This window comes from Indicator indicator, chromosome 2, assembly GCF_027791375.1.
Source record: "Indicator indicator isolate 239-I01 chromosome 2, UM_Iind_1.1, whole genome shotgun sequence".
NCBI lineage: Eukaryota > Metazoa > Chordata > Aves > Piciformes > Indicatoridae > Indicator > Indicator indicator.
This window is the reverse complement of record NC_072011.1, coordinates 5,852,348-5,877,831: the sequence shown is the minus strand read 5'-3', so window position 1 is coordinate 5,877,831 and position 25,484 is coordinate 5,852,348. Positions and strand designations below refer to the sequence as shown.

At 42.7% G+C, this 25,484-nt stretch overlaps 1 protein-coding gene across 26 annotated transcripts in view; it reads left to right on the top strand.

The window, feature by feature from the left end:
• Window positions 1–25,003, top strand: part of SNAP91 (synaptosome associated protein 91) — a 77,836-nt gene extending 52,833 nt beyond the window's left edge. For 4 of the 26 annotated variants that reach the window (XM_054394361.1, XM_054394337.1, XM_054394305.1 and 1 more), the window contains 13 exons: window positions 1,540–1,647; window positions 2,165–2,422; window positions 2,631–2,708; window positions 2,813–2,884; window positions 3,360–3,443; window positions 4,300–4,383; window positions 13,119–13,256; window positions 14,558–14,707; window positions 15,940–15,970; window positions 18,597–18,708; window positions 23,124–23,207; window positions 23,278–23,382; window positions 24,911–25,003. In XM_054394361.1, coding sequence (XP_054250336.1) covers window positions 1,540–1,647; window positions 2,165–2,422; window positions 2,631–2,708; window positions 2,813–2,884; window positions 3,360–3,443; window positions 4,300–4,383; window positions 13,119–13,256; window positions 14,558–14,707; window positions 15,940–15,970; window positions 18,597–18,708; window positions 23,124–23,207; window positions 23,278–23,382; window positions 24,911–25,003 — 1,397 coding nt within the window. Of the gene's footprint in view, window positions 1–1,539; window positions 1,648–2,164; window positions 2,423–2,630; window positions 2,709–2,812; window positions 2,885–3,359; window positions 3,444–4,299; window positions 4,384–13,118; window positions 13,269–14,557; window positions 14,708–15,939; window positions 15,971–18,596; window positions 18,709–19,623; window positions 19,648–23,123; window positions 23,208–23,277; window positions 23,383–24,910 lie in introns of all 26 variants that reach the window. The other 22 variants (XM_054394379.1, XM_054394329.1, XM_054394321.1 and 19 more) reach the window with 15 other exon arrangements.
• Window positions 25,004–25,484: the final 481 nt, after the last annotated feature.

The following is a 25,484-nucleotide window of genomic DNA, read 5'->3' as shown; positions in this document are numbered from 1 at the left end:
GAATTTCTTCCATGCAGTGTATGCCAGTGTCTGGTGTACATGCCGTACTGTGATGTTTGACTATTTATGATTCTCTTTTTTGTTTTCTTTTTTTTTTATGACTTGGACAACTGCCATCCAGTTTTGTTGTTGAACCCTGTAACATGAAAAATAGAATTATATTTGAAATGGCTTATTAGCAGGCCTCTTTTTTTTTTTTTTTTTTTTTTTGCTACTAACTCATTTTAATTCTATTGTAGAAGACTAGTTGGCTTTCATTTCTTCTGTTGGAAGTTTCAATGCATGTTCTATTGAGCTTTTTAGATTAACTGGCATATAATCTTGTTTTTAAAATGGTTGTTTTCATTTTAAAATTGACACTCAAATTAAAGCATGTTAAGCTTTTTTTGTGTACTAGTTTGACAGTGCAATTGCAGTATTCCCCAATGGATTTTTGTGTTCTCTTTTGCTGTATGGTTTGTTTCTTTTTCTTTTTAATTTTTTTTTAACTTGCTAACTTCGTAGCTGTAGAAAAATAGCCTTTATGGGCATCTTGAAATGTTTAATCTTAATTGCACAGTCTTTTTGTGAAGAAAATGCTTGCCTATGAGGATAGTCCAAATGGCACTCTCCATTAGGACTACTTCATAGAATTAAGAGCTACAGATGGTGGTTTAAACCTTGGAGTAATGGTGTAAAAGTTCAGCTCTTGAAATTTAAACATACCACTTAGTAAGTGGCAAACAAATAAACAAACAAAACCCCACAAACAAAGTCAAAGAAAACTCATGAGCAAGTCATTCTTCCAAAATCCCAAGCCAGTTTTTTTTCTCCCTGACTTGACTGGTTGGCCTAGAGGTGATCCTAAAAGAAGGAGAGACAAGCTATGGCTGGCCAGTAGTTTAGATGAACATTCCTGATCTGTCAGAAGCAAGCTGAGTAGATACAACCTATGCATCAGGTTATGGCTTCAGAAAGATTCCAATTGGAATGCTGTTGAGAAACACGTAAGTTCAGTTTTTCAAATGCTGCATGACTGATTTGACCCTAAAACTGGACATGGAAGATGTAGACCTCGGCCAAAATAATTGGATTATTATTTGTAACAGTGTTTTAAGTTGGCAAAGCACTATGCTAATAAATTCACAATTGCAGATTAACAATGTGTATTATGGGCTTTGAGCATGCAAGTTTTTAATACCCTTATTAACACCAACTTACTGCTCTTTCTTCATTAGTTAATTTTGGGTAGTACATGAGCATGCTGCTCTGAACCCTTATACAATGAGAATAATGCCTTCTTTTACACTCACTGTTCTGTCTGGGGGAAACCTGAGAAGCTCCATTTCCAAACCCTGCCTAGAACCTGCTTGTGTGGGGTTGGGGGAGAGACAGAGCATTTTGCCCTGCATGACTTGTCTTGCTGTCAGAGTAACAACATTCATGTTGTATAAGGGGATCTACCTGTGCAATTTAACTTGGTTCTTTTACTATATTTTTCTTCTCTTTATCCTTTTTTTTTTTTCCCCTTTTAATTTCTGTTCTTAAACTGCACCCAAGATGCCTTTGCAGCTTCTCCTGGGGAAGCCCCTGCAGCAGCTGAAGGGGCAGCAGCACCAGCTACCCCAACCCCTGTAGCAGCAGCTCTTGATGCATGTTCTGGAAATGGTGGGTTTTATGTCATTAGATAGTCTCTTGTTTTGCTGTTTTGTTTTGGGTTTTTTTTGTTTAAACTACTTGGCAGTGTGTTTTTCTGAAATTCTCATAGTGTTTGCAATTGGTCAAAACAAGCCTTAGACTGAAGAGCATGCCTAACAAAACTGCCTGTTTCTGAGCCCCAGTAACTTTGTGCCTATTTGGTAGGGCTGAGTTTTGTAAGCAGTAACCTGCTAACCCGGATATTCTTATGTCATGTTTCTGTCTTTTTATTTTTTGGCCTTGTGAAACGGCCTTTGAAAGTTCTCCCCTTTAGTAACTCGGCTGCTCAGCCTTTCAGCCAATCTTTGTTTTGGAAAAACATAAGTGACTTGCCTAGATAAGTTAACTGGATGTTAGCCTGACCCCCTGTGTGTGCGTGTGGGTGTTTGCAGTATGTGCATTGCCTGTAGTTGCTTTGTTCTTGAACTTCCTCCCTCACTGATCCTAAGTATGCATACACATATATTTCCCCTCTCCTTTTTACAAGACCCCTTTGCCCCATCCGAAGGTAGTGCAGAGGCTGCTCCTGAGCTGGACCTCTTTGCTATGAAGCCAACAGAGACTGCTGTTCCTGTAGTTACCCCTACAACTAGTGCAGCCACTCCAGTTCCTGCAACAACTCCTTCTCCAGCTGCTGCTGTTGCTGCTGCTGCTACTGCTACTACAGCTACTGCCACTACCACTACTGCCACCACTTCTGCTACCGCCACCACCTCCGCTCCTCCTGCTCTAGATATCTTTGGTGGTAATTTTGTTTTTAACTCTTTGATTCTGGTGGATTGATCTGTCAGGAGTACAAAACAAACCAAGTCCTTGTTGCATGCGTGCTGTGTGCGAGGCTTTCAAACCAGAGAGCCTATTAACTCCAGATACGATGTGCAAAACTTGAAAGTTCTGCTCTCAGTCCTGCCTTTCCAAAATGAGTTAAAGACGTGTTGTGTTCTTGGCCTTAGATTTATTTGAGTCTGCTCCTGATGCACCTGCAGCACCTAAACCAGATGCTACTCCTAGCATAGATCTCTTTGGTACAGGTAAAGAGAGAATTCTTCCAATACTCTCCTGCTTTGATGCTGTGTAATGGTGTAAACTGACTTGAATGATGCTTACTTCTCAATTTTTCTTTCATTTCTGGAAGATGCTTTTTCATCTCCACCACATGGAGCTTCTCCTGTGCCTGAGAGTTCTCTTACTGGTGATCTCCTCTCTGGTGAGTGCTTGTTTTCAGAGGCCATCCTACAGACTCCCTGGGTTTATTTTCTGGTTTTTTTTTCCACGAGTTAAAAGAGAAAAAAAAAAAAAAAAGACTTCTTGCCAATTTACATCTTTAAGCTGAACTTTTAAATTGTGGGTTTGACTCTTTGGTCACAAGATGTGCAGCTGCTGAAGAAGCAGACCCGTGAACTGGCTGATACTGAAGTTGAGTAAGTAATGTCATTGAGAGAGTAAATCTTCCTATAAGCATAAGAAAATTCTTAATAAGCAATGCTTTCTTAAAAGTGCTGTGGGTTTTTTCAGTTGCTCTGTGAGAAATGTAACACTTTCTGTTTGCAGTTCTTTAAGACTGTTACCTGAGTTTACCAACCTTGTGGTTCTAACTGGTGGAGCCCATGTGGCTTCAAAATATTTAGCTATCATTATTGCCTTGCTGATACTAAATATTATTTATCCTATGCTTACTGCAGTGGATGCATTTGCAACCCCCTCTCCTCTACCCACTGCCTCTCCAGCAAAGGTGGATTCTTCAGGTGTGATTGACCTATTTGGTGGTGGGTATTTTTCTTTCCTCACCACTTTGGAGTTGAATCACTTCATTTCCACTACCTTTGCGCTTTGCTAGAGCTGGAGGTTTCCCCTTCTCACAGTGTTTTTTGTGTAGCATTACCCCCAAGACCCAGCATGTCCAGTTCTTCATGTTGCACGATAATGAACTGCAAATAACCTGTCAGTGTGGTCATTCTGTTGTCATGACACTTGTCATTCTGTCTCCAGTCAATGCATGTATGGCTCTTCCTCAGAAGTCCTAAGAAAGTCTGTTGTGTTCTTTTTTTCTCCTGTCACGTTGTTTTCTCCCTGTTCCGTTTCTCAAAGCAGCTGAAGTTTTGAGGGTGACTTGTCTCAAGCTGGTTATCTGGATCACAGGATCTTTGTTGGATTTGCTAAAGTGGAAATTAGGATGGGGCACAACCAACTCTTCTGCAACATTCCTGCTCCACAGCATTCCTAAAGTAGTGAATTCTCAAATGTTAGTTGAAATATTCCTCTGAAAAGATTTAATGTGAATCAGTAGGTTGTGGCTGGAATTACTCTAAAGTCTCATCCAATTCATTCCTCTCCAAAGGGTTTAACCCTCTTGTTTAGAATGCTGTGGTTTGTGTGGGTTTTCTGAGAAGAGGCCCAGCTAGAAGAAAAGAGATTTAATTCAAATGCTGGTTTGTTGCACCTCCTTTTTTCCACCTGAACTTTGCGTCCATGGTACTGCTTTGCAATAAAGGTGGCCAAGCACTTTCATTTTCTTCTGAATGAAGTGGTTTTACTTTTGTCATTTTTTGTTTGTGATAACTGATGAATTGATACACTTAATATTGAACTCCTTTTCTTAATGCTTTCTGGAATTCCCTTTAGATGCTTTTGGAAGTAGTGCTTCTGAACCCCAGCCCACAACCCAGGCTGCTTCTAGTTCCTCAGCTGCTGCAGACCTACTTGCCGGTAATAAAGAATTTCTAAAAACTTGTTATTTTAAGGCAAAACTAAGAAGGAGTCTTTGAGATCTTTTATGTGCCTTGCCCAGGGAGGTGGTAGAGGCCCCACCCCTAGAGACATTCAAGGTCAGGCTTGATGGGGCTCTGAGCAACCTGATCTAGTTGGGAATGTCCATGCTTACTGCAGTGCTGTTGGAATAGATGAGATTTAAAGGTCCCTTCCAATGCAGTGTGTTCTATGATTCTATAAGGGGGCTTTTGCAGTGGACTGAGATCCTTATTCACAAGGTTTCTTAGTACTTTAAACATCTTAAATTGAAACTCCAGTGATGTGTCATGGAGGCACTGTACTGAAGTACAAGCTAACTTCTAGATTTTCACGTTCCCATGCTCTTTGTTTTCCTACCTCCTACACAAGCATTCTTTTTCTGTAGTGTTCACTGAGTAGGAGTGTATACATAAAGTTTCTTTGGCTGACTGTAGCAGTGCTTAAGCAGTGTTGCAGGCTGTGCAACTTTGTCCTGACTGCTAATTCATCTTCATTCCTTGCCTGATTTAACCAAGGCAGGTTGAACACTTAAATGCTAGTAGCTTGAATCATAGAATGGTCTCTGTTGGAAGGGACCTCCAAAGGTCATCTAGTCCAACCTCCCCACAGTCAGCAGGGGCATCCTCAACTGGATCAGGTTGCCCAGAGCCCTATCAAGCCTCACTTTGAATATCTCCAGGGATGGAGCCCCAACCTTCTCCCTGGGCAACCTGTTCCAGTGTTCCACCACCCTCATACTAAAGAACTTGTTCCTAATATCCAATCTAAATCTGCCCTTCTTTAGTTTGAAGCCATTGCCTCTCGTCCTGTCACTGCAGGCCTTTGTAAATAGTCTTTCTCCATCCTTCTTGTAGTCCCCTTCAGGCACTAGAAGGCTGCTATTAGATCTCCCCAGAACCTTCTCTTTTCCAGGCTGAACAACCTCAGCTTCCTCAGCCTTTGTATCAGAGCTGCTGAACCCCCTGACCATTTTCATGGCCCTTGGAATGACTTGGTAGCAGTCTTAAATTTGGCCACAGAGAATGAGGTGATGAGAGAGAGTTTTTCAGAGCACAAGGCTGTAGAACTGGTAGAGATCCCCTCTGTATATGGAATGAGTCTCTGCTAGTGCTGAATGTGGCATTGCTGTGACACCCTGTTTCAAAGGTTTAATAACTGTATCATTGTAGCCTGCATCCTGAAGATAAGCAGCTTCAATTGATGTCTCTTTTTACCATTTCCAAAATTCCTGCTTCTCTAAAATTTTGGTGACTTTAGTGGTTGTGCTAAGCTGTTGTGACTCCTCCCTATCCCAGTTTGGCGTTTGTAGAGAACAAGATCCCAGCATGTCATCCTTGGGTTTAATGGAAGCTAATGCACTTCTGGTTTGAGGAAGACTTGGTTTAGTTTTGGTAGAAATGGTTGGTTATCCTTTGAGCTTCAATGATGCTTGTTGACTTTATGCTGTACCTTTGTGACTTTAATTCTTAGCTGGAGTGATAGTCTGCCATTTATGCAACCACTAACATGTGCATGGTTTAGCACCAGCCCTGGCAGCATTAGAAAGTGGTGGTACTTGATGATCTTAAAGGTCTTTTCCAACCAAAACAATTCTGTGATTCTAAGGTATGCTGGGTCCTGACCTCGGTTGCTGTCTGTGCATCTGAAAGTCTCTTATGTCAACTTACACAGTTATCAGAGTTCCAGCTCTGTACGTTTGTCTTTGTGTGTGGGTGAGAGGCCCTCTGTTGACTGAGGAATACATAATGTAAGTGAGGCACCTCAGTATGTAATATGCTGTAAGTGCTGTGAGGTGATACAGGTGGGTGCTGAAGCTGTCTCAGAAGACACATTTTCTGATACCTGCTCTAAGTGTGGGCATCACCTAGTAGTGCTGAAGAATGTAGAAGGAGTTTAGATAATTCTCAATCAGTTTGAGAGCTGGCAAGCCAGCTGCTTAAAGTGGGACATAACAAATAAATCTAGTACAGGCAGCTTCAGGATTTTAAGGTGGAAGATGACCTTTTGTTTAAATATTTCCTCAGGAGGTCTTTGTATTAGCCTATGGATAGCTTAAGTGCTCCCCAGGGATCAGTATTGGGCCCAGTCCTGTTCAGTATCTTTATTGATGATCTGGACAACGGGATTGAGTCCATCATCAGTGAGTTTGCAGATGACACCAAGCTGGGAGCAGGTGTTGATCTGTTAGAAGGTAGGAGGGCTCTGCAGAGGGACCTTGCCAGGCTGGATAGATGGGCAGAGTCCAATGGCATGAGATTGAACACATCTGAGTGCCTGAGTTCTACGCTTTGGCCACAACAACCCCATGCAGTGCTACAGGCTGGGGACAGAGTGGCTGGAGAGGGACCTGGGGGTGCTGGTTGACAGCAGCTGAACATGAGCCAGCAGTGTGCCCAGGTGGCCAAGAAGGCCAATGGCATCCTGGCCTGGATCAGGAATAGTGTGGCCAGCAGGAGCAGGGAAGTCATTCTGCCCTGTACTCAGCACTGGTTAGACCACACCTGGAGTACTGTGTCCAGTTCTGGGCTCCTCAATTCAAGAGAGATGTTGAGATGCTGGAACACGTCCAGAGAAGGGCAACAAAGCTGGTGAGGGGTGTGGGGCACAGCCCTGTGAGGAGAGGCTGAGGGAGCTGGGACTGTTTAGCCTGGAGAAGAGGAGGCTCAGGGGAGACCTCATTGCTGTCTGCAACTACCTGAAGGGAGGTTGTAGCCAGGTGGGGGTTGGTCTCTTCTCCCAGGCAGCCAGCACCAGAACAAGGGGACACAGTCTCAAGCTGTGCCAGGGGAGGTTTAGGCTGGATGTTAGTGGGAAGTTCTTCACAGAAAGAGCCCATTTGTGGCTATTGGAATGGGCTGCCCTGGAGGTGTTTAAGAAAAACCTGAATGAGACTCTTAGTGCTGTGGTCTAGCTGATTAGATAGGGTTGGGTGATTGGTTGGACTGAATCTTGGAGTTCTCTTCCAACCCTGATTATGCGATCAGACTTTAACTACTAGATTCTGAAACACATTACTCATTTGGAGTTGTGTATGTTATCAGGGGACAGGGTGTAAAGATGTTGTCCAGCAGAAGGTAATTCTGCTTAAGCAGACAGTACAATACAAAATATTTTATGTCCTTATCTGTAACTAAGCTTAAATTCCAGTAGGAATTATGCTCCAGATGGCTTAAACTTCAGCAGTGTGCTCTCTGAATCTGATGAGTCACATTAAATCAAAACCTAAATTATAAAAGGGATGTTACAAATCTAAGTACTCAAGCAGAGCTGAGGCAGTTGGGATGAAAATATGATTTTTTTTTTCTAATACATTTTTTTTCTTTGCATATACATTCAAATGAGCTCCAAGTAGATTTTAATCTTTTTTTTTTTTTTAGCAGATCTAGCCTGTAAACATCACAGCATATTGCTAAGCATTTGTTCACCCTAGATAATGGCAGATGTATAGCCTGCAGTGTAATCCAGTTTTACATTGAAGAGTGTCTAGAGTTCATCTCGTGGCTGAAGGCTTGTCCTTCATGGTTTATGAGTGTTTGGTTGTACAAAGTGTTTATGTGCATAATACTAGGAGTATGTTTACTATGCATCATTGTCTTAAGTGTTCTGCTGTCAGCTGAGTTTCTAGTTTCTTCTTGGCTCACTTGAAAAAAATCCCACTGTATTTTTTATGCTCTTCTAAGCCTTTCAGCAGACGAGACTAGCACTATACTGATAAATGCAACAGTCTGGCCATTTTCCATTCTAGATTTTTCTATCCAATTGAACTGTGTGCATGGCATCCCAGTACAGACTAACAGCATATTCATATTAAGATATCTTACCTGAATGCTTATGTAAGAGTAACCTCAACCTCAGCACTTGGGATTGTGCAGACAGAGCATCTAACCCAGCTACTGCTGTTTCTGCAGACTCACTCTGGGTCTTGTGCAAGCCCTAGATAGCTATGAGTTTGATCTGTTAGAATATTTTTATGTCTTCTGTGTTTGAATGTTGCCTATTAAACTCTGAAAGGCTGAAAGCTATGAAATTAGGACAAATCATCATGCAAACTTCACCTGAAGCTGAGGAGAATTCTGTTCTGCAGCTGGAGAAACAGTCACTGTATGAGGCTTTGTAAAACCTTACATAACTTTCTAAACAGAATCTTATAAATGGAGAGAGTCCAATGGAGAGCCACAAGGATGATTGCAAGACTTGAACACCTCTCCTGTGAAGAAATACTGAGAGCCCTGGGGCTGTTTAGTCTTGAGAAGAGAAGGTGGAGAGCGGATCTGATCAATGTCTATAAATATGAGGGGTGGGTGTCAAGATGAAGGTGATGGTCTCTTTTCAGTGGTGCCCAGTGATAGGACAAGGAACAAGGGGTACAAGCTAGGTGTGAGGAAGAGGTGCCTGGGCCTTTGTCCCCCACTCCGGAAGGAGGGTGGAAGAGGGGACTTGCCCAAACATGTTGGGACAAGTTTGCCTCTATTGGGGGGCATAATTCTGGGCATATGGTGCCTCCACCTCAGCACACAAGGAGACACTTCTTTACAGTTAGGGTGACAGAGCACTGGAACAGGCTGCCCATGAGCTTGTGGAGCCTCCTTCTCTAAAGGCTTTCAAAACCTGCCTGGATGTGTTCCTGTGTGACCTGCCCTAGGTGATCCTGCTTTGGCAAGGGGGTTGGACTTGACTTCTGGAGGTGCCTTCCAACCCCTAAGATTTTGTGTTTCTGTGATTCCTTGTTGTCACCCAGGGAATGGAAAGGATCTAACTGGGCTCAGGCTCTTTTAGATGGCTCCAGTGCTTTTGGATTTGTCATCCCTGTATCTTGTCAACCTGCATCTGTTTTGATTCTTCAGAGATTAGTACCTTTTTGCAGACAGTTGAGTGCAAGGATCTTTGCCTTGAGACTGGTGATGAACTGGGACAGAGCTTGTGCATTAAGGATCAGAGGACAGGCCATTATCAGTGATGTTCTAGCATGTATCTGCTACAGGCCACCTGTTCAAGAAGAAGCAGTAGCTGAGGTCTTTTTATTCAGTTGGAGAAAGCCTCACTATTACAGGCTTTGGCACTGATGGGCAACTTTAACCACCACAATATGCACAGGAAGGGCAATAGGAAATAGGGCTGGGAACAGGTAATCCAGGGGATTTCTGGAATCTATTAGAGAATTTCTCTTGGTGTGGGTGACCAAGACGTACCAAACTGAGTTCAGTGAAGGGCCACTAAGATGGAGAGTGATGCAAATGGCATGAGGAGATGCAGAGAACTAGTTACATTCAGCCTTAAGAAGAGAGGGCACCTCTTATGTGCCTTAGGCACCTAATAGGTGTGTAAACCACCTCACTGGAGGATGCAGAGCAGGTTAGCCAAGTTTTTCTTGGAGGCACACAGTAATGGGGAAGAAAGACAGTTGTGGGTGGGAAATTCCAGTTAAATATTGGAACGTTTTTAATTTTACCATGAGGATGGTCAGATACGACAACAGGCTGCCCAAAAAGGCAGGGAGATCTGTCCACTTGGATGTGTCAAGGCAGATCTCTGGGAACCTGACTTGATTAAACTGGCTTTGAGAAGCTGACTTGCAGACCTTCCTTCTAACCTAAGTTATCCCATGATGAACCTGCTTCAAGAACAGATCTTAGAGAGCTGAAGGGCAGATCTCTGATCCATTGTGTTTGTCCAGATTCAGAGTTGGCATCTGTGAGTGTGTGACTGAACTAGGATTTGTGTGACAGGGACTTCTTGGTGTCAGAATCCTGAAGCAGGCCTGATACAGACAGGGAAGCCTGAGGCTGATCAGAGGGCTGGAGCACCTCTCCTGTGAAGACAGACTGAGAGTTGGGGCTATTCAGTCTGAAGAAGAGAAGGCTCTGAGGAGACCTTATTGTGGCCTTCCAGTTTCTTAAGCTAGTGAGGGACTTTTTGGGGTTTCAGGTAGTGACAGGACTAGGGGGAATGGAAAAAAAATAGAAATGGGTAGATTCAGATTGGATGTTAGTAAGAAGTTCTACATCGTGAGGGTCTTGAGACACTGGAACAGGTTGCCCAGGGAGTTGGTAGAAGCCTCATCCCTGGAGGTTTTGAAGGCCAGGCTGGATGTGGCTGTGAACAGCCTGATGTAGCATGAGGTGTCCCTGCCCATGGCAGGTGGGTTGGAACTGGATGATCCTTGAGGTCCCTTCCAACCCTTAACAATTCTATGATTCTATGACAAGCTTTTGAAATGCTCTCCAGACTGCAGAAGGCAGGCTGCTCTGCTTCTCACTCCTGACTCTGGCTCCAGCCAGTGCCCTTGGGCAGCAGTATCTGAAGGGACCAGTTTTAATTTATGATCTGAGTGTTTTCAGTCTGGCATGCTTCAGCTGATGGCTGTGATTCGAGCTGTTTCTAAGGAGGTTGTGTTCTCCTGCACCTGTAGTGCCTAGTCAGGTTTGCTGTCCTCTCCAGGTTGTGTCTGGAGCCAGTGTATTTGTTCAAATTGGCCACGACTGAAGCCTGTCTGCTGGTGGTACAAGTTGCTGGCCAGATGCCCAGCACTTGGTGGTGGCACACAACTTGTTTCCCTACTGAGGGCTTTGGTTTGAATACCTACTGCTAACATACTTCTCTTCTAAAATGTGTCTGATGTGTAAATAAGGCTGATGCTTGCATCTAGTGTGTGTGTACAAACATCTCTTTTTCTTTCAATATTAGTGAAGTGGTTGGTGTTTAGTCTTTGTTCTCTGAGAAAGCAAAATTTTGGGGGAGAATGTCTGAGATCTCACAGGCACATTTGATATAATTGCTGCACAAGTTCTTTGTGTTAAGCTCTGGTCTATTTGGTAGTTAAATATCTAGCAGATGTTTGATTTCATGGCTGGGAAATATGCTTCTCATTGTTTGTAAGATGTCTGCATCGTGTGCTGTGATCAGTACTACTCTGTGGCCATGAAAAGCAGTTTGAATAAATAATGGTTAGAAACATCTTCAGAATATTGTTTATTTTCCCATTTTTTAACAAATTGAGTTTCTCACTGAGCTGGTGACTAAAGAAAGATGAAGAAATCATAGACTCATTAAGGTTGGAAAAGACCTCTTAGGATTATCAGGTCCACCTATCAGCCCACTAAATCATGTCCTGAAATGCCACATCTACATGTTTTGGAACACCTCCAGGGATGGTGGCTCCACTTCCCTGAGGAGCCTGTTCCAATGCCTGACCACTCTTTCAATAAAGTAAGCTTTCCTAGTATCCAATATAAGAATATTTCTCTAAGAAAAAGGAAGAATTAGTTGACCACTTAAAACAAGAGCAGTACCAACTACCTCAGTAAAAAGACAGGAAATAGTGATAAGGGTTTAATGTCAATAGAGGATCCCTTTTAAACTGAGAGGTTGTATTTCAAACGTAATTTCACCAATGTGACCGTTGGAGTAGCATGCTTCATTTCTCAGATTTCACCCATGTGTATTTGGATGAGAATAAAACTTAAAATGATCTCTACGAATTGGAGAAAATAGCTGAAGGAGAAATTTCAAATGAGTTAATGTTCAAGCTTCTGTCCACAGACAGCTGTGATTAGCTGGACAAATGAGGACAGTAAACTGTAAAGCAGGACATGCCCTGAAAAGACACTAAAGGCAGTGATAGAGTTCAGGCTTATCACTGTCTTGTGCTGAGCTGAGGCAAATTCATGTTTCCTACCCTGATACAGGGTTAAAACATACAGGCTGCAGTTGTGCAGAGGGCTCTTCTTGCTGCTTTGTTTGTGAAGCTGTGATTGGAGCACTGAGCTCAAATCTGATCCTTTCTGTGCAAGGGCAGCTGGAAGACGTAAGGCTGAGAGAATGAAGGTGTAGTATAGAGGTCTTGGAAATCACTGTCAAGAAGAGATTGAGTAAGAGGAGTGGTTTGTGGTCTAAGGAGAACTGAGAAGCTGTCATATGTCTGTTGTCATGTTGATGGAGTCTTTGGGTATTTAATCGGTTTCCAGAGTCTGCAGATTATACAAATAAGCTTAAATGACAAGGGAGATAAATCATATAGAGAGCAAGGGAAGGATTTTAAGAATAGTCAAGCATGGGAGTGTTTTGCTTGTAGGCTAGAGAATCTGTGAGTAGGATCTGTAGGGTTTATAATGTGTGCATTAACCTTAATCATGGAGATTCTCCAGCCTACAAGCAGTTCACTCCTGGATGCTGTTGATCCTGCTTTGGTATGGGGGTTGGTGGGGGAGGCAGCAGCTTGAAGACATCTTGACAAGGGGACTGTGGTGTTTTAAGATGGTGAAAGTGGATAAACTGGATAAGTGCAACACTGCCTTCTGAACTGAGATTCCAAAGCAGTTGATGCATGATCGCATGCTTTTCTCAGGTTAGTCCTCTCTTTCTCTCTTTTCTTAATTATTTGTGGTTGTTGCATTCTGCCTGTGAGAACACTTACCTAGAACAATAGCATGTACTAGAAGAGTTGACTTCTCTACTCCTTTAGTCTGCCCCTGCAGAAATTTAGATCATTGAACACTGGAAGTTTTTAGAGGTGACTCTCACAAAACCTTAAATTCCCTGGCATACCAAGGATGCTTGTGTAGTACTGAGTTATTTGCAATGGTCTAGCAAGAATTGTCTCTATCACTCTGCCTTCTATAAACTGAGCTTTTATTAAACACAGCCCAACAAGACTGACACTAATATCCACACCTCTCTTATGTGGCTTTTTCAAGGCTTTGGAGGTTCTTTTATTTCTCCCTCTCCATCACCATCCCCAGTCACTCCAGCTCAGACCAGCTTACTACAGCCAAACTTTGATGCAGCTTTTGGGACAACAGCTCCAACGACTGGCAGTTCATTCGATGCATCAGGTGAGCCACAGAGTTTCTTCCTGTGAATTTTCTGTGTTAGGTGAGTTAATGACACCATATTTAGGCTTTGAGTACAAGCAATATCAGTGATTTCTCTGTTCCTTCTCTACTGGAAGAACTCAGGATGGTGTTTAGCCCAGTGTGTGCCCAAGAGATTCCTGTGCTCATTTTTTATTCTACCATGTCAGTAAAATGAACCAAACAACCAAAACAACTAGTGGGAACATTGTTCTTGCATGTGCTTGATTGCATGAGTCAGGATTTATGCAAGGAAAACACTGTTCTGAAAATCAAGTATGTAGGCAAGTCATCTTGCTGCTACTGCTGAAGCTGTTCTTGAGCTTGCATGGCACGTGAAGGTACACAAAACAGAGACTGAGGTCGTGTTCTTTGCCTGACTATAAGCTTAAACTTTCATCACTGCTATCATTTTGTTTGTATCTCTTCCATTCTATATTTTCCACGCTGGGTCCTTGCTACAAACTTAAAATTGGTGAGTTCTGCAACTGTACAAGAAAAAAATAAATTAAAAAAAGAAAGTTGAAGTAGTACTGCTGCCTGGTTATTTGGTTGCTTGCCAGCGCACTTGCTGCCCCTTCCTGTTGACTTAACATTAGCATGTACCTCAAATACAGATCAGAAGATAGAACACTGGCATGAGATGTACCAGATGGTTTTAACTTCAAGAGATCTTAAAAAAATGAACTTTTGAGTTGGGTGACTTGAACTAAGGAGGCTAGCTCTGTCAGTGTGGATGGTGCTGGTTCCTTCTGATCTCATAAGATGTTAGTAGATTTTTCCTGATTCCCTGCTGCTTGCAAGTGAGTAGTTACATCTCGAGACTTTGAATCCTGTTGCCATAAGATGTCGAGGTATAAGACTGCCTTTGCCACAGTAATTCTGACTGGTGTTTGCTGAAAGATGTTCATTTTAAAAGCCTTTAAATGAATATCTCCTGACAAATGTGTGTGCATCTGGTGTCTCTCTAAGGATGGCTGTAAGAAAAACAGTGTCATGTGGAAGTGGTGCTGTAGATTCAACTCTCCAGCTGAAGTCCTTTTTAGGCATGTCCTCTCATACTTGTTCTCATTGGTATAACTCTCTCAGGATTACTGTTCATTCAGTGTCTAGTTAAATGACATGCATGCCCTTGTTGGCATTACTCCTAATGTCAAATGGTGTTTTGGTAAGACTTGTGATGTGGTTGTCTGTGCTATATTTGCTGAAGTAACAGCAAAGTGTCAGAGAGTGTTTTTTCTTACCACAGCTGCTGTTCTAACCCACTTTCCTTTCACTTACAGTGTTTGATGGCTTAGGTGATCTTCTTATGCCAACTATGGCTCCTTCTGGTCAGCCTGTAGCACCTTCAGCTGCAGCAACAGTCACTCCTTCAGCAGCAAGCAAAGGCCTTGGAAGCGATCTTGATTCGTCTCTTGCAAACTTAGTAGGCAGTAAGTGACAAATTTTGGGTTTAAGTGGTGTGGCAGACAACCGTGTTGCTTTTTCCACAGACCCAAATACCTCTGTAGTATTTGCTTCAATGTCTTCGTGTTTCCTTGGGAGATTAGAGAAGCTATAGGTAGGAGCAAGGCTTGATTCAGATAGCTGTTAGTCTGGGCACCTCACTTGTCCCTCTTTGAGTCCAGGATCTGAGTCAAATATTAGGATCTGTTTAGTGGGTATGATGTGTAATGAGTGAATGTCTCAGGTACATTCAAGGGCACATCAGACTCTTAATCAATGTGGCTTTGCTTAATAGCAGATGGAAAGGTGAAAATTGCCCAGAACATCTGACAGTGTGGTGGAATTTAAGCAGGAATACTGGTGGACAGAAATAGCTGACTCCTGCCTAATGAGAGGAATAGCAGCAGTGTGGTGATGAGTACACAGCAACCAAGAATAGACCTTCTCTCAAGTCACAGAACTTTCTAAAGCACGTTACTGAAATGCTACACTAAAAAAAATGTTTCTTTCCTGAATAAGAAGGGGGCTAGAGCCTTTGTAACTTGAGATGGGTAGAGATATAACTGACCTTGTGATGTATACTCTTCTGTCAGCTGTCAAGGGAGTCTGCTATACTTAAAAGTCAGCAGGACTCTCAATCATTTGAAACCTCTTTTGCAAGTGATTTGTATATCCAAATTTGGGGGAGAAAATCAAATGTAGCAATTTGGACTTAGAGGACTTGTACTAGTAATGCGCAAAGACAATTCTTTAACGCTTCTGAAGAGTAATTAAGGAAACTACTTGGAGTTCACATGTACAGTCAAGCAAATAAAACAGTGTAAAACTTTCAGGTAGCATCCAGATTTATGTGTAGGTGAAAAATAAGTCTTCATGTCTGTATGCATAATGAGGAACATAAACTAGTGTTGTCTTTCATGATAGACAAGTTGGTGCTCTTAAATAACTTAGCACTTTGCAGACATAAATATGTTGTTAGGTTTGCTTATGAAGCAAAAATGGCCTCCTCAAGAATAAGATATTTGCAGGGTTCTCAAGAGTTTGTCCTGAATAAGGAGTAGATGTGACCAATCCTCTGATACTGTCTAAATGAGGACAGCCAAACCTTCATTGCTCTTTATAAGCCCATGTGCAGTGAAATATGAGCTGTTGCTTTGATGTGCTTGACTTTACTAAACACCTGACTTCTCTTTCTTCCCTTTTTTTTTACAACTTTAAGATCTTGGAATTTCTGGTACCACTTCAAAAAAGTAAGTTAAAATTTGTTTAAATAAAACAACAACAACAGAAAATACATTTTTCAATTCTGTTGCGTATATATAGTCTTACATCTGTTTCAGTGTTTTATTAAGAATCAATGAAATTATTATGTGCTTCTCCTGCCCCCCCAAAAAATCAGTTCAGAAAATTCTGATAAAGGAATTCTGTAGTTGTCTTGGTTTTGAGCAGACAGAAATGCTATTTTACCCCTCCCCAAAGCAGGAGATTAGGAATGCTCTACACACAGAATTGGAAAGTTAATGGAAATACTGTTGTGGTGGTTTGAAACTGTCTTTTTAATTTTTCCTTGCAAAGTTCAGAACAGAGAAAGTGAAAGAATGTAAATAAGTCACTATTGGGTGTAAGAAAGCAAAATAACGATTGTTCTAAACACTTCCATTGGATAGAGATCGATTGTGCTTTTTCTGTTGACTGTATATATTTGTCAGACCTTTGATGATCTACCTGCTAGATTTGGCTACAGACTGCCAGCGGAAGGCTTCGAGTTACTCTCTCCTCTGGAGGTTTTGCACAGCTTGTGCCTTCTGGCCAGTTTGTGATCACCTCCACCAAACCAGGCCTTTCGAGATTTCCCATTCGAGCTCTCTGTGTTATCAGAGCCATCCACTTAGACCAGGTAGCATCTGTTGCATGATGTGGTCTTGGTTTTGAGCAGACAGAAATGCTATTTTACCCCTCCCCAAAGCAGGAGATTAGGAATGCTCTACACACAGAATTGGAAAGTTAATGGAAATACTGTTTAGTCTTGAGAAGAGAAGACTGGGAGGAGATTTCATCAATGTGTATAAATATCTGAGAGCTGGGTGTCAACTTGAGGGGGCCAATGTCTTTTCTGTGGTGCACAGTAATAAGATGAGAAACAATGGGTTCAAGCCTGAACATAGGAGATTTCAGCTCAACATGAGGAGAAACTTCTTTCCAGTGAGGGTGACAGAGCCCTGGAGCAGGCTGCCGGGGGGGGTTGTGGAGTCTCTTTCTCTGGAGGCTTTCAAAACCCACCTGGATGCATTCCTGTGTGGACTACCCTAAGTGATCCTGCTTTGGCAGGGGGGTTGGACTGGATGATCTCTTGAGGTCCCTTCCAACCCATAATGTACTGTGATGCTGTGTGTAATATTTACACAAATACAAAATTCCCAATTTCATATTCAGCCTCAGCCCAGTCCTTCAACCTGGACTTACAAGATCCTCATAAGGCCAAAACCCTTCCAGAACCTCTCCCCCAACCAGGCCGAAACCCAAACCTCCCTGCCTTCCCCCTCAACATCAGGCCTATATGGTGTAGCTAAAAATTAGCTTTGCCAAGGCTGCAGAAGGCCACAGAGGTAAGTGTCTGCACCAGGAAGGGGGAGAGAGAGAAAAGGGCAGAATAGACAGGAATGTCTGCCTATAAAGGGAGATGCAGGCATAATGGGAATGAAATAACACAGATTACATCTTCCTGGTGTCCACTTCCTGGGCTGTCTAGTCCCACCTAAGGACTATACTCTCTGGTTAAGACATTCAGTCTTAAACCCACAACAGTAGAGGTTCACTGAATAATTGCAGTTAGGTGCTCCTGACATAGCTTTTATATTTATGGGCTTTAATCTGATTCTTAGGAGTATTTTTCTGGAAATTACTGGCTTCATATTTAGTATCTGCTTTTCCAACAACTTAAAATGAAGAAATAGCCCAGATAATAAATTATATAGCTCCCCTCAGCAATCTAGGCTAATGTGTAATAGTTTTGTTATCTTTTTACAGACACTGCATCTGCTTATCATGTAGGCATTGGAATGTTTGTAAAATAAAGAAGTTTATTCTGTGCAGTGAAAAGCTTTTTTCTGCAAGAAGAAATATTGACAACATTGCCTTTATTTTTTTTTTTTTAATGTATCTTCTTTAATCTCACTCCTTCTCTGCTAAGTGTTTTCTTTCGTATGCAATTACCAGTTTGTGATGTGTGTACTTCAAAATGTTTTGTGCCTTTGTGGAGATGATAGGAGGGATGTGTATAAACATGTCATGAGGTTGATCCCCCAAATTAATTTTTCTTCTATTTACTTCGTTCACACGGTGTATCTTAATCTGGATAGAACAGCCACTAGCAAAACCTGGTTTTGTAACAACCTTTTTATTCTCTGAATGATTTGGTTCTTTTCTATCTATCAACTTTTTTCAGAAGTGAATGCTTTCCTCCTTCAGCTGTCTGAGCAAGATTTCCAGCAGTGAAATGACATTTCAAAGACTTCAGGGAGGCAGATTTACTGCCTGGCCCAAGTAGAATAGGCAGGAGCAGTCCCTCTTCCTACTTTGCAAGGGTATATGCAATAACATGTTACCTTCAGTCATTACTAAGTAAAACTTCTCTTGAATTCTCACTACCTAGGCCATAACCCTGTAACTGACTTCAGTATAGAGTGTACTGGTGTTTGCTGCTAACAACCCTCGAAACTAAGTGGCACTGGAAGTGTCTTTTTCTGTTAATAACTTAAACTGCATACACCATAAACTAATGTAGCTGCAAGCCTAATTCTAGTGTACTGCAATTGGTTTTCATTTTCACTGTGAGGGTATGTGAGTAATAGCTCTGTCTCTCTCCCTGTCTACTAGGGGAGACCTTCAGTGGAATGCTGGAGAGAAAAAACTAACAGGAGGAGCCAACTGGCAGCCAAAAGTAGCACCTGCAACATGGTCCACTGGTGGTGTCCCAAGTGGTCCACTGGTAGGTGGTTAAGCCATCAATGCCACTGGTATTGAAACCAATATTTTATGAGACTATGCAAGCGTGGATGTAGACACTGCTTCTGTCTACTTCCCCTGAAGTTTGCAACTTTAGTTGTCACATCATTTCATTTGTTGCATTGTTTACACAGAAGCATTCTTAAGATCAGATTTACAGCTGGCATAAATAAATCGTTGAGTTAAGTCAGTGAAGATATGGTAGCATATGTATCAAGATGTTACTCTACATGTGCACTTAATACCTGTGGATGTTTCCAAGTGCATGGTTAGCTGTGTAGGTCTCACCAGCACCAGGCCCAGGTCAGTTGCCCAAAAGACAGTGATGTTGATGCAAAGCTGGAAGTACTGGAAGGAGTGGAAAAAGACCAAACAAACAACATTTTTTTTTTTTTTTTTGCTCAAGCTTTCTTGAATAAAGAATATCAAAAGTCTACTCAATATTCATACTGATCAGGTGATTGATGTTAGCTCAGAAATTGATAGCTTGTTCAGCAAAGAAAAGCAGTGTGTTGCCCTGTAAAACGTATCAGAAGGCACTAACTGCAAGAGGGTTGAATAGTGGTAAAGAAGATATCTAATGTAGACCATTTAGACAAGATCAACTTGATCAGGAGTAAGCTACAATAATAATCTCAGGGGGGGTCATAACATCATTAACGTCACACAGGCCATAAAATAGCTTCCATTTGAAAACAGCTGTTGGGAAGAGAAGGAAAGAAAGGAGCTGTCAAGGGGGAGCATGACCAGTTGAGTTCCCTGCTGCCACAGCCAGATGCTAACGTGACTCTAAGCATGTTCCAGCTTGTTCCTTAACTTTTTGGAAGATACAAGAAACCCCTGAATTCAGTACTTCATTGAGTGTATTAGTTGTAACATCAACTTTTTTTCTTGATAGAAAAGCTGGGCAGTACTGTATGCTGTAAGTGAATTTTTTTTTTTGGATCTCTCATTGTACTTACTAAACACGAAGATACTAACAGCAACTCACCTGCACTACAGCTACTACTGCTGGCTTAAAACTGGCTAGAAGCTACCTAACATGGCTCTTCTTGGACTGTCTGTCCAGCAGACAATTCTCAGGCAACTGTGTTGAATATGGCAGTGGTGATTAACCATTTATGTGCTGTAAGCTTGAAAATCATGGCTTCAAACTGGCTTTGCTTTACTTGGATGTGAACTGTCTGATGCCTTGTACTACGTGGTGTTTCTGACTTGTATAGCATCATCCTGATCTTACACTGGTTTTAAGTGAGTAAGTAGCCAATTCTGGGCCCCTCAATTCAAGAGAGATGTTGAGATGCTTGAACGTCCCCAGAGAAGGGCAACAAAACAAAGCTAGTGAGGGCTCTGGAGCACAGCCCTGTGAGGAGAGGCTGAGGGAGCTGGGGGTGTTTAGCCTGGAGAAGAGGAGGCTCAGGGGAGACTTTTTTGCTGTCTACAACTACCTGAAGGGAGATTGTAGGCAGCTGGGGGTTGGTCTCTTCTCCCAGGCAACCAGCAACAGAACAAGAGGATCTTAGAAAGAAGTCTTCACAGAAAGAGAGATTGGCCATGGGAATGGGCTGCCCATGGAGGTGGTAGGGTCAGCATCCCTGGAGGTGTTTAAGAAAAGCCTGGATGAGGCACTTGGTGCCATGGTCTGGTTGATTAGTTAGTGTTGGGTGATTGGTTGGACTTGGTGATCTTAGAGGTCTCTTCCAACCTGTTTGATTCTGTGATTTTTTTGAAAGCTGGGTGGTTTGGATAGCATTCCATGAAATATAGGTGCTGTATTTATTTCTTCAAAATCATGTACTGTAGTATTTTTTTGAAACCAAAGAAAACCAAATTTGCAGAAAAAAAAATGTGGAGACCAAAATGAAGCTTTCTTTCATGTCACTTTTTGAACCACTCAAGTTTGGATCACTTCTTTCCTTCCTTGTGACCTTTCACCTTCTGGATTAAAATCAGCAGAATATTCTAAAAGTCCATTTACCTCAAATTTTTTGAGGCAAAATCAGACTCTGTATGGCCATTTCCTTGGCATCTGCCTCACGAATTTTGAGCTCCAATATGTTTCTGTGGCTGCAGTCACTTCCCTATTCCTGATGTCATTAATCTGTGTCTTTCTGTTCCTTGATTTCCATACCTGAGTGTCGAGATGTTAGTTTTAGTATAGGGACAGCTGTGCTGCTGCAGTAGTACAAATTTTAATTTAAATGCTCCCCAGAAGACTTTCAGACTGGAAAAAATGTTCATCGTTACTGGTTTGCTGATTAACAAATCTGGAAGAGGTTATTTTGACTTTTTCCAAATATCTTAATCTGTTTGAGGATGTCCCTGCTTACTGCAAAGGGGGTTGGACTAGGTGACCTTTGGAGGTCCCTTCCAACTCAGACCATTCTGTGATTCTGTGATCCTAAGAAATTGGCATATTTTAGTCTGTAAGCAAGGATCAGCCAAGGGCACTAACTGCAGCATTCACCAAAGTGGATTGTGCAGTGAGTAATTCCAGCATATCTCCAGAGACACACTCTCCTTTGAACTGAAAGTGTCCTAGTGCCCTGGTTTAGAGCCATGAGCTACTCTGGACCAGAGGACAAAATTATACTCTACCCCTTTTTGGGGAGTAGAAATGAAAAGGCTGCACAACTAGATTGGAAGTTTAAATGGAAATTCTGTTCTACAAATGTACATACAGAAGGCATTGAGGTAGAATGAGAATGACTAAGGGACTGGAGCACTGCCTGATGAGGAGAGGATGAGAGCCCTGGGGCTTTTTAGTCTGGAGAAGACTGAGAGGGGATTTAATAAACGTTTATAAATATTTGAGGGCTGGGTGTCAAGAGGGAGGGGACAGGCTCTGCTCACTTGCACCCTGTCATAGGACAAGGAGTAATGGATGTAAACTACAGCACAGTAGGTTCCACCTCCTGGAACTTCTTCACTGAGAGGGTCACAGAGCACTGGAACAGGCTGCCCAGAGAGGTTGTGGAGTCTCTTCTCTGGAGACTTTCAAGACCCATCTGGATGCATTCCTGTGTGACCTGTGCTAGATTCTATGGTCCTGCTCTGGCAGGGGGGTTGGACTGGATGATCTTTGAAGGTCCCTTCCAACCCCTAACATCCTGTGACCCTATGAATACATTCACAAATTAGGCTGAGTCTACCAGGCCAAAACCTTCTGGAATCTTCCACTCCTACAAGCCTCAGCAGGCCCAAGGCTGCAACTGCACCCTCACCTCCTCAGGCCTACAAGGCCTTATGGCACAGTTCAAAATGCCAGCCAGAGCCTTCCCCCTACACAAACCATGAGATAAAGAGGCAGGAAAGCTCTCCTCGAGGTGGAGAGAAGAGAGCGATATCAGCCAGGCATTGCCTTAAGTAGTGTGATAGCAGAAGTTGGAATAGAATAACAATGTTGCAGCATCCTGGGAGGGCCGGGTCCATCCCTTAGGAGTCTCAAGAAGGCCAGTGGGATCCTGGCGTTTGTTAGAAGGGTTGTGGTTAGTAGGTCGAGAGAGGTTCTCCTCCCTCTCTACTTTGCCCTGGTGAAGCCATATCTGGAATATTGTGTCCAGTTCTGGGCCCCTCAGTTCAAGAAGGACCTCAGGGAACTGCTTGAGAGAGTCAAGCAGAGAGCCACAAAAATGATGGAGTGGAAAATCTTTCTTATGAGGAGAGACTGAGTGAGCTGAGGCTCTTTAGCTTGGAGAGGAGGAGACTGAGAGGTGACCTCATTCATGTGTATAAATATGTAAAGGGTGAGTGCCAAGAGGATGGAGCCAGGCTCTGCTGGGTGATGCCCAATGACAGGACATTCTATGATTCTGTATAAACAAAAAGCATGACAAACTAAACTAAACTCTCCTTAGTAAGGTATGATTGTGGCATAAGTGTGTGAACTTAAATGAATCTCCCTGCATTAAAAAATAAAAAAATGTCCTTTTTATTTGTTTTTAGGTGGAAGCTAATTATAGCAGCCATCTCCCTTAGCTTAAGCAGCTTATAAAGCCTTTGTTGAGATACAGTGCTACAAGAAGTGCTGTGGCACGTTGGCTATGAGCTAGGAAATTGGGATGCTTTCTTACATTATATAGAAGGAGGAGGAAAGTACATCTTTTCTCGGGCCTATTTTGAGTTGTATTCAGTAGGTGGATTCCATTAATGAGGAAAATGGAGTCTGTCACCCTTGCTTTCTGAGCAGGATGCAAGCTGAGCATCAGTATAAAGGCTCATTCAGATCCCATCCTTTGAAGCATTGTGGATTGAGGTTAGACATAAACTGCAGCCTAACAGTCTTAGTTTCCAGAACAACTTTGGGAACACTGGAGACTCCATGCAGTTTCCTTATAAATGGTGTTACAGAGACCCTTGCATTTTTTTATTTGTTTTTTTGTTTGTTTGTTTTTTTAGACAGGAGGTGTGCCTCCAGCAAGTGCTGTTCCTCCTACAGGAGGTACTCCACCTGTCCCACAGCCAGGAGCAGCATTTGGGATGGTGAGTCTCCTTTGTTACACTACTCTCCTTTCTTCACTCAACTCCCTACTCACTCTGTGTTAATTTACAGCCCCCAGCAGGCACAGGTGTGCCCATGATGCCCCAGCAGCCAGTTATGTATGGGCAGCCTATGATGAGGCCACCATTTGGAGGTGCCGCTGGCCCTGGTGTACAGGTAAGTGTTGCTGCTAGATGAATGCTTAATTGCTCTCCATTCCTCTAGAAAGTACCTTGTGTATATAGGCATTATCTTAGTTCAGCTCAAGTGGAAGTCTGTAGATGAGATTTATTATACTGTTGGTTGCCTGTGTTGCAACATAGGACCATAGCATGTTAGGGGTTGGAAGGGACCTTCAAAGATCTTTGAGTCCAACCCCCCTGCCAGAGAAGGACCATAGAATCTAGCACAGGTTGCACAGGAGCACATCCAGATGGGGCTTGAAAGTCTCCAGAGAAGGACACTCCATAACTTGCTCCAGTGCTCTGTGACCCTCACAGTGAAGAAGTTCCTCCTCATGTTGAGGTGGAACCTGCTGTGCTGTAGTTTATATCCATTGCCCCTTGTCCTATCACAGGGTGCAGTGGAGAAGAGCCTGTCCCTTCCCTCTTGACACTCAGCCCTCAGATATTCATAAACATTTTTTAATCCCCTCTCAGTTTTCTCCAGACTAAAAAGCCCCAGGGCTCTCAGCCTCTCTTCATAGGGCAGTGCTCTGGTCTGTCCACCATCCTGGTAGATCTCTGTTGGACTATCTCCAGCAGATCCTTGTCCTTCTTGAACTGGGGAGCCCAAAACTGGATGCAGATCACATCTGTTTAACCTCCTTGAAGGTTTGGGGTTTTTTTTTCAGTTCCCCTGTATGAGAGCAATGGAACAGGTTTTAAAAGTCTCCTACAGCGAACTACATCACAGATCTGGTTTGGGGGGATGTTTGAGTAAAGCTCAAAGGGGAGCTGATGGGCGGTGCTGTTCTGTTCAGAGCTTGTCAAAATGTTGTACAACTGCACTCAGCACCTTCCCTCCCAGCCCACCAAGAGATTCCTGAGAAAATCAACCATCTGCTGGAGCTAAGGTCTCCAGTTCTCAGAGGAGAGCTGTTTCTCAGTGAATACAACTTGGAGAATCATTTGGCTCTCTAGAGCGAAGAGTTGTGTGAAAATTCAAATACTGATGTTTTCTTGTGGAATAACTGATGATTATAAAAATACTACTACTATATAAATATAATGTATAAATAAAATAAAATAATGTAGTCATGTCTCTAGTACATTTTGGACTTTATTTGTGTTACTAGTGCAGAGCAAGTTGCACTTAAATGCCAACCACTAGGAATTTCAGATGTACTCTGCAGCCTGCACTCTTCACCTTGGTGTTTAACAATTGCTTAACTTCTGTCTGGGTTGATGATCTTAACACCATTCTGTCTTCCAGGGAGAAAGTGATTTGAACCTATACTAATTAGAATATGCAGTGTCTGTAGCCTTATCCACTAAACCAGCCAAACCTTGTTAACCCTGTAGTAAGGGTGGAGTCTGAACAATGTTTGAGCAAAATGCAGCATGCTGAAACTGCAGAAAAAGGAGAACTTGTATACTCACGATCTGCTTGTGTGAGAACCTACCTAATGCTTGTGTATCCTTCTCTGCTTTGTTTTTTTCTTGTTGTTCTTTTGTTTTGTTTTTCCTGCCTTCCTGTCTGTTAGCTTTCTCCAAGCCCAACTCCTGCTACTCAGAGTCCCAAGAAACCTCCAACAAAGGACCCATTAGCGGATCTTAACATCAAGGATTTCTTGTAAATGATAAAGGTATTCTGTGATTGCCTGCCTGCCTCAGCATGTTACACTCTGGTACCTCTCTGGCACACAGGTGTGGATTAGGCCAGTGGACTGAATATGACTGATAGAATGGTAGCTGCAGAGATAGGTAGGAACATTCACTGATAATGTGGTGGTTTAAACAGAAAACCAAATTTTCTGTCCACACTTTTAATTTCAGCTTGGAAGCTTCACTTTTGGCTACTTCTCTTTGGCTTTTTTTGCCAAAAGTGGCTGCTAGGAAAAGTTATCTTCAGTCTATAACTTCCATTTTTGTCTTGTTTCCATTCATAGAATGGTTTGGGTTGGAAAGGACCTTAAAGATCATCTCATTCCAAACCCCCTGCTGTGGGCAGGGACACCTTCCTCTAGCCCAGAGGATGAGCTCAAGGCCTCATCCAACCTGGGCTTGAACACCTCCAGGGAGGAGGCATCCACAGCCTCCCTGGGTAACCTGTTCCAG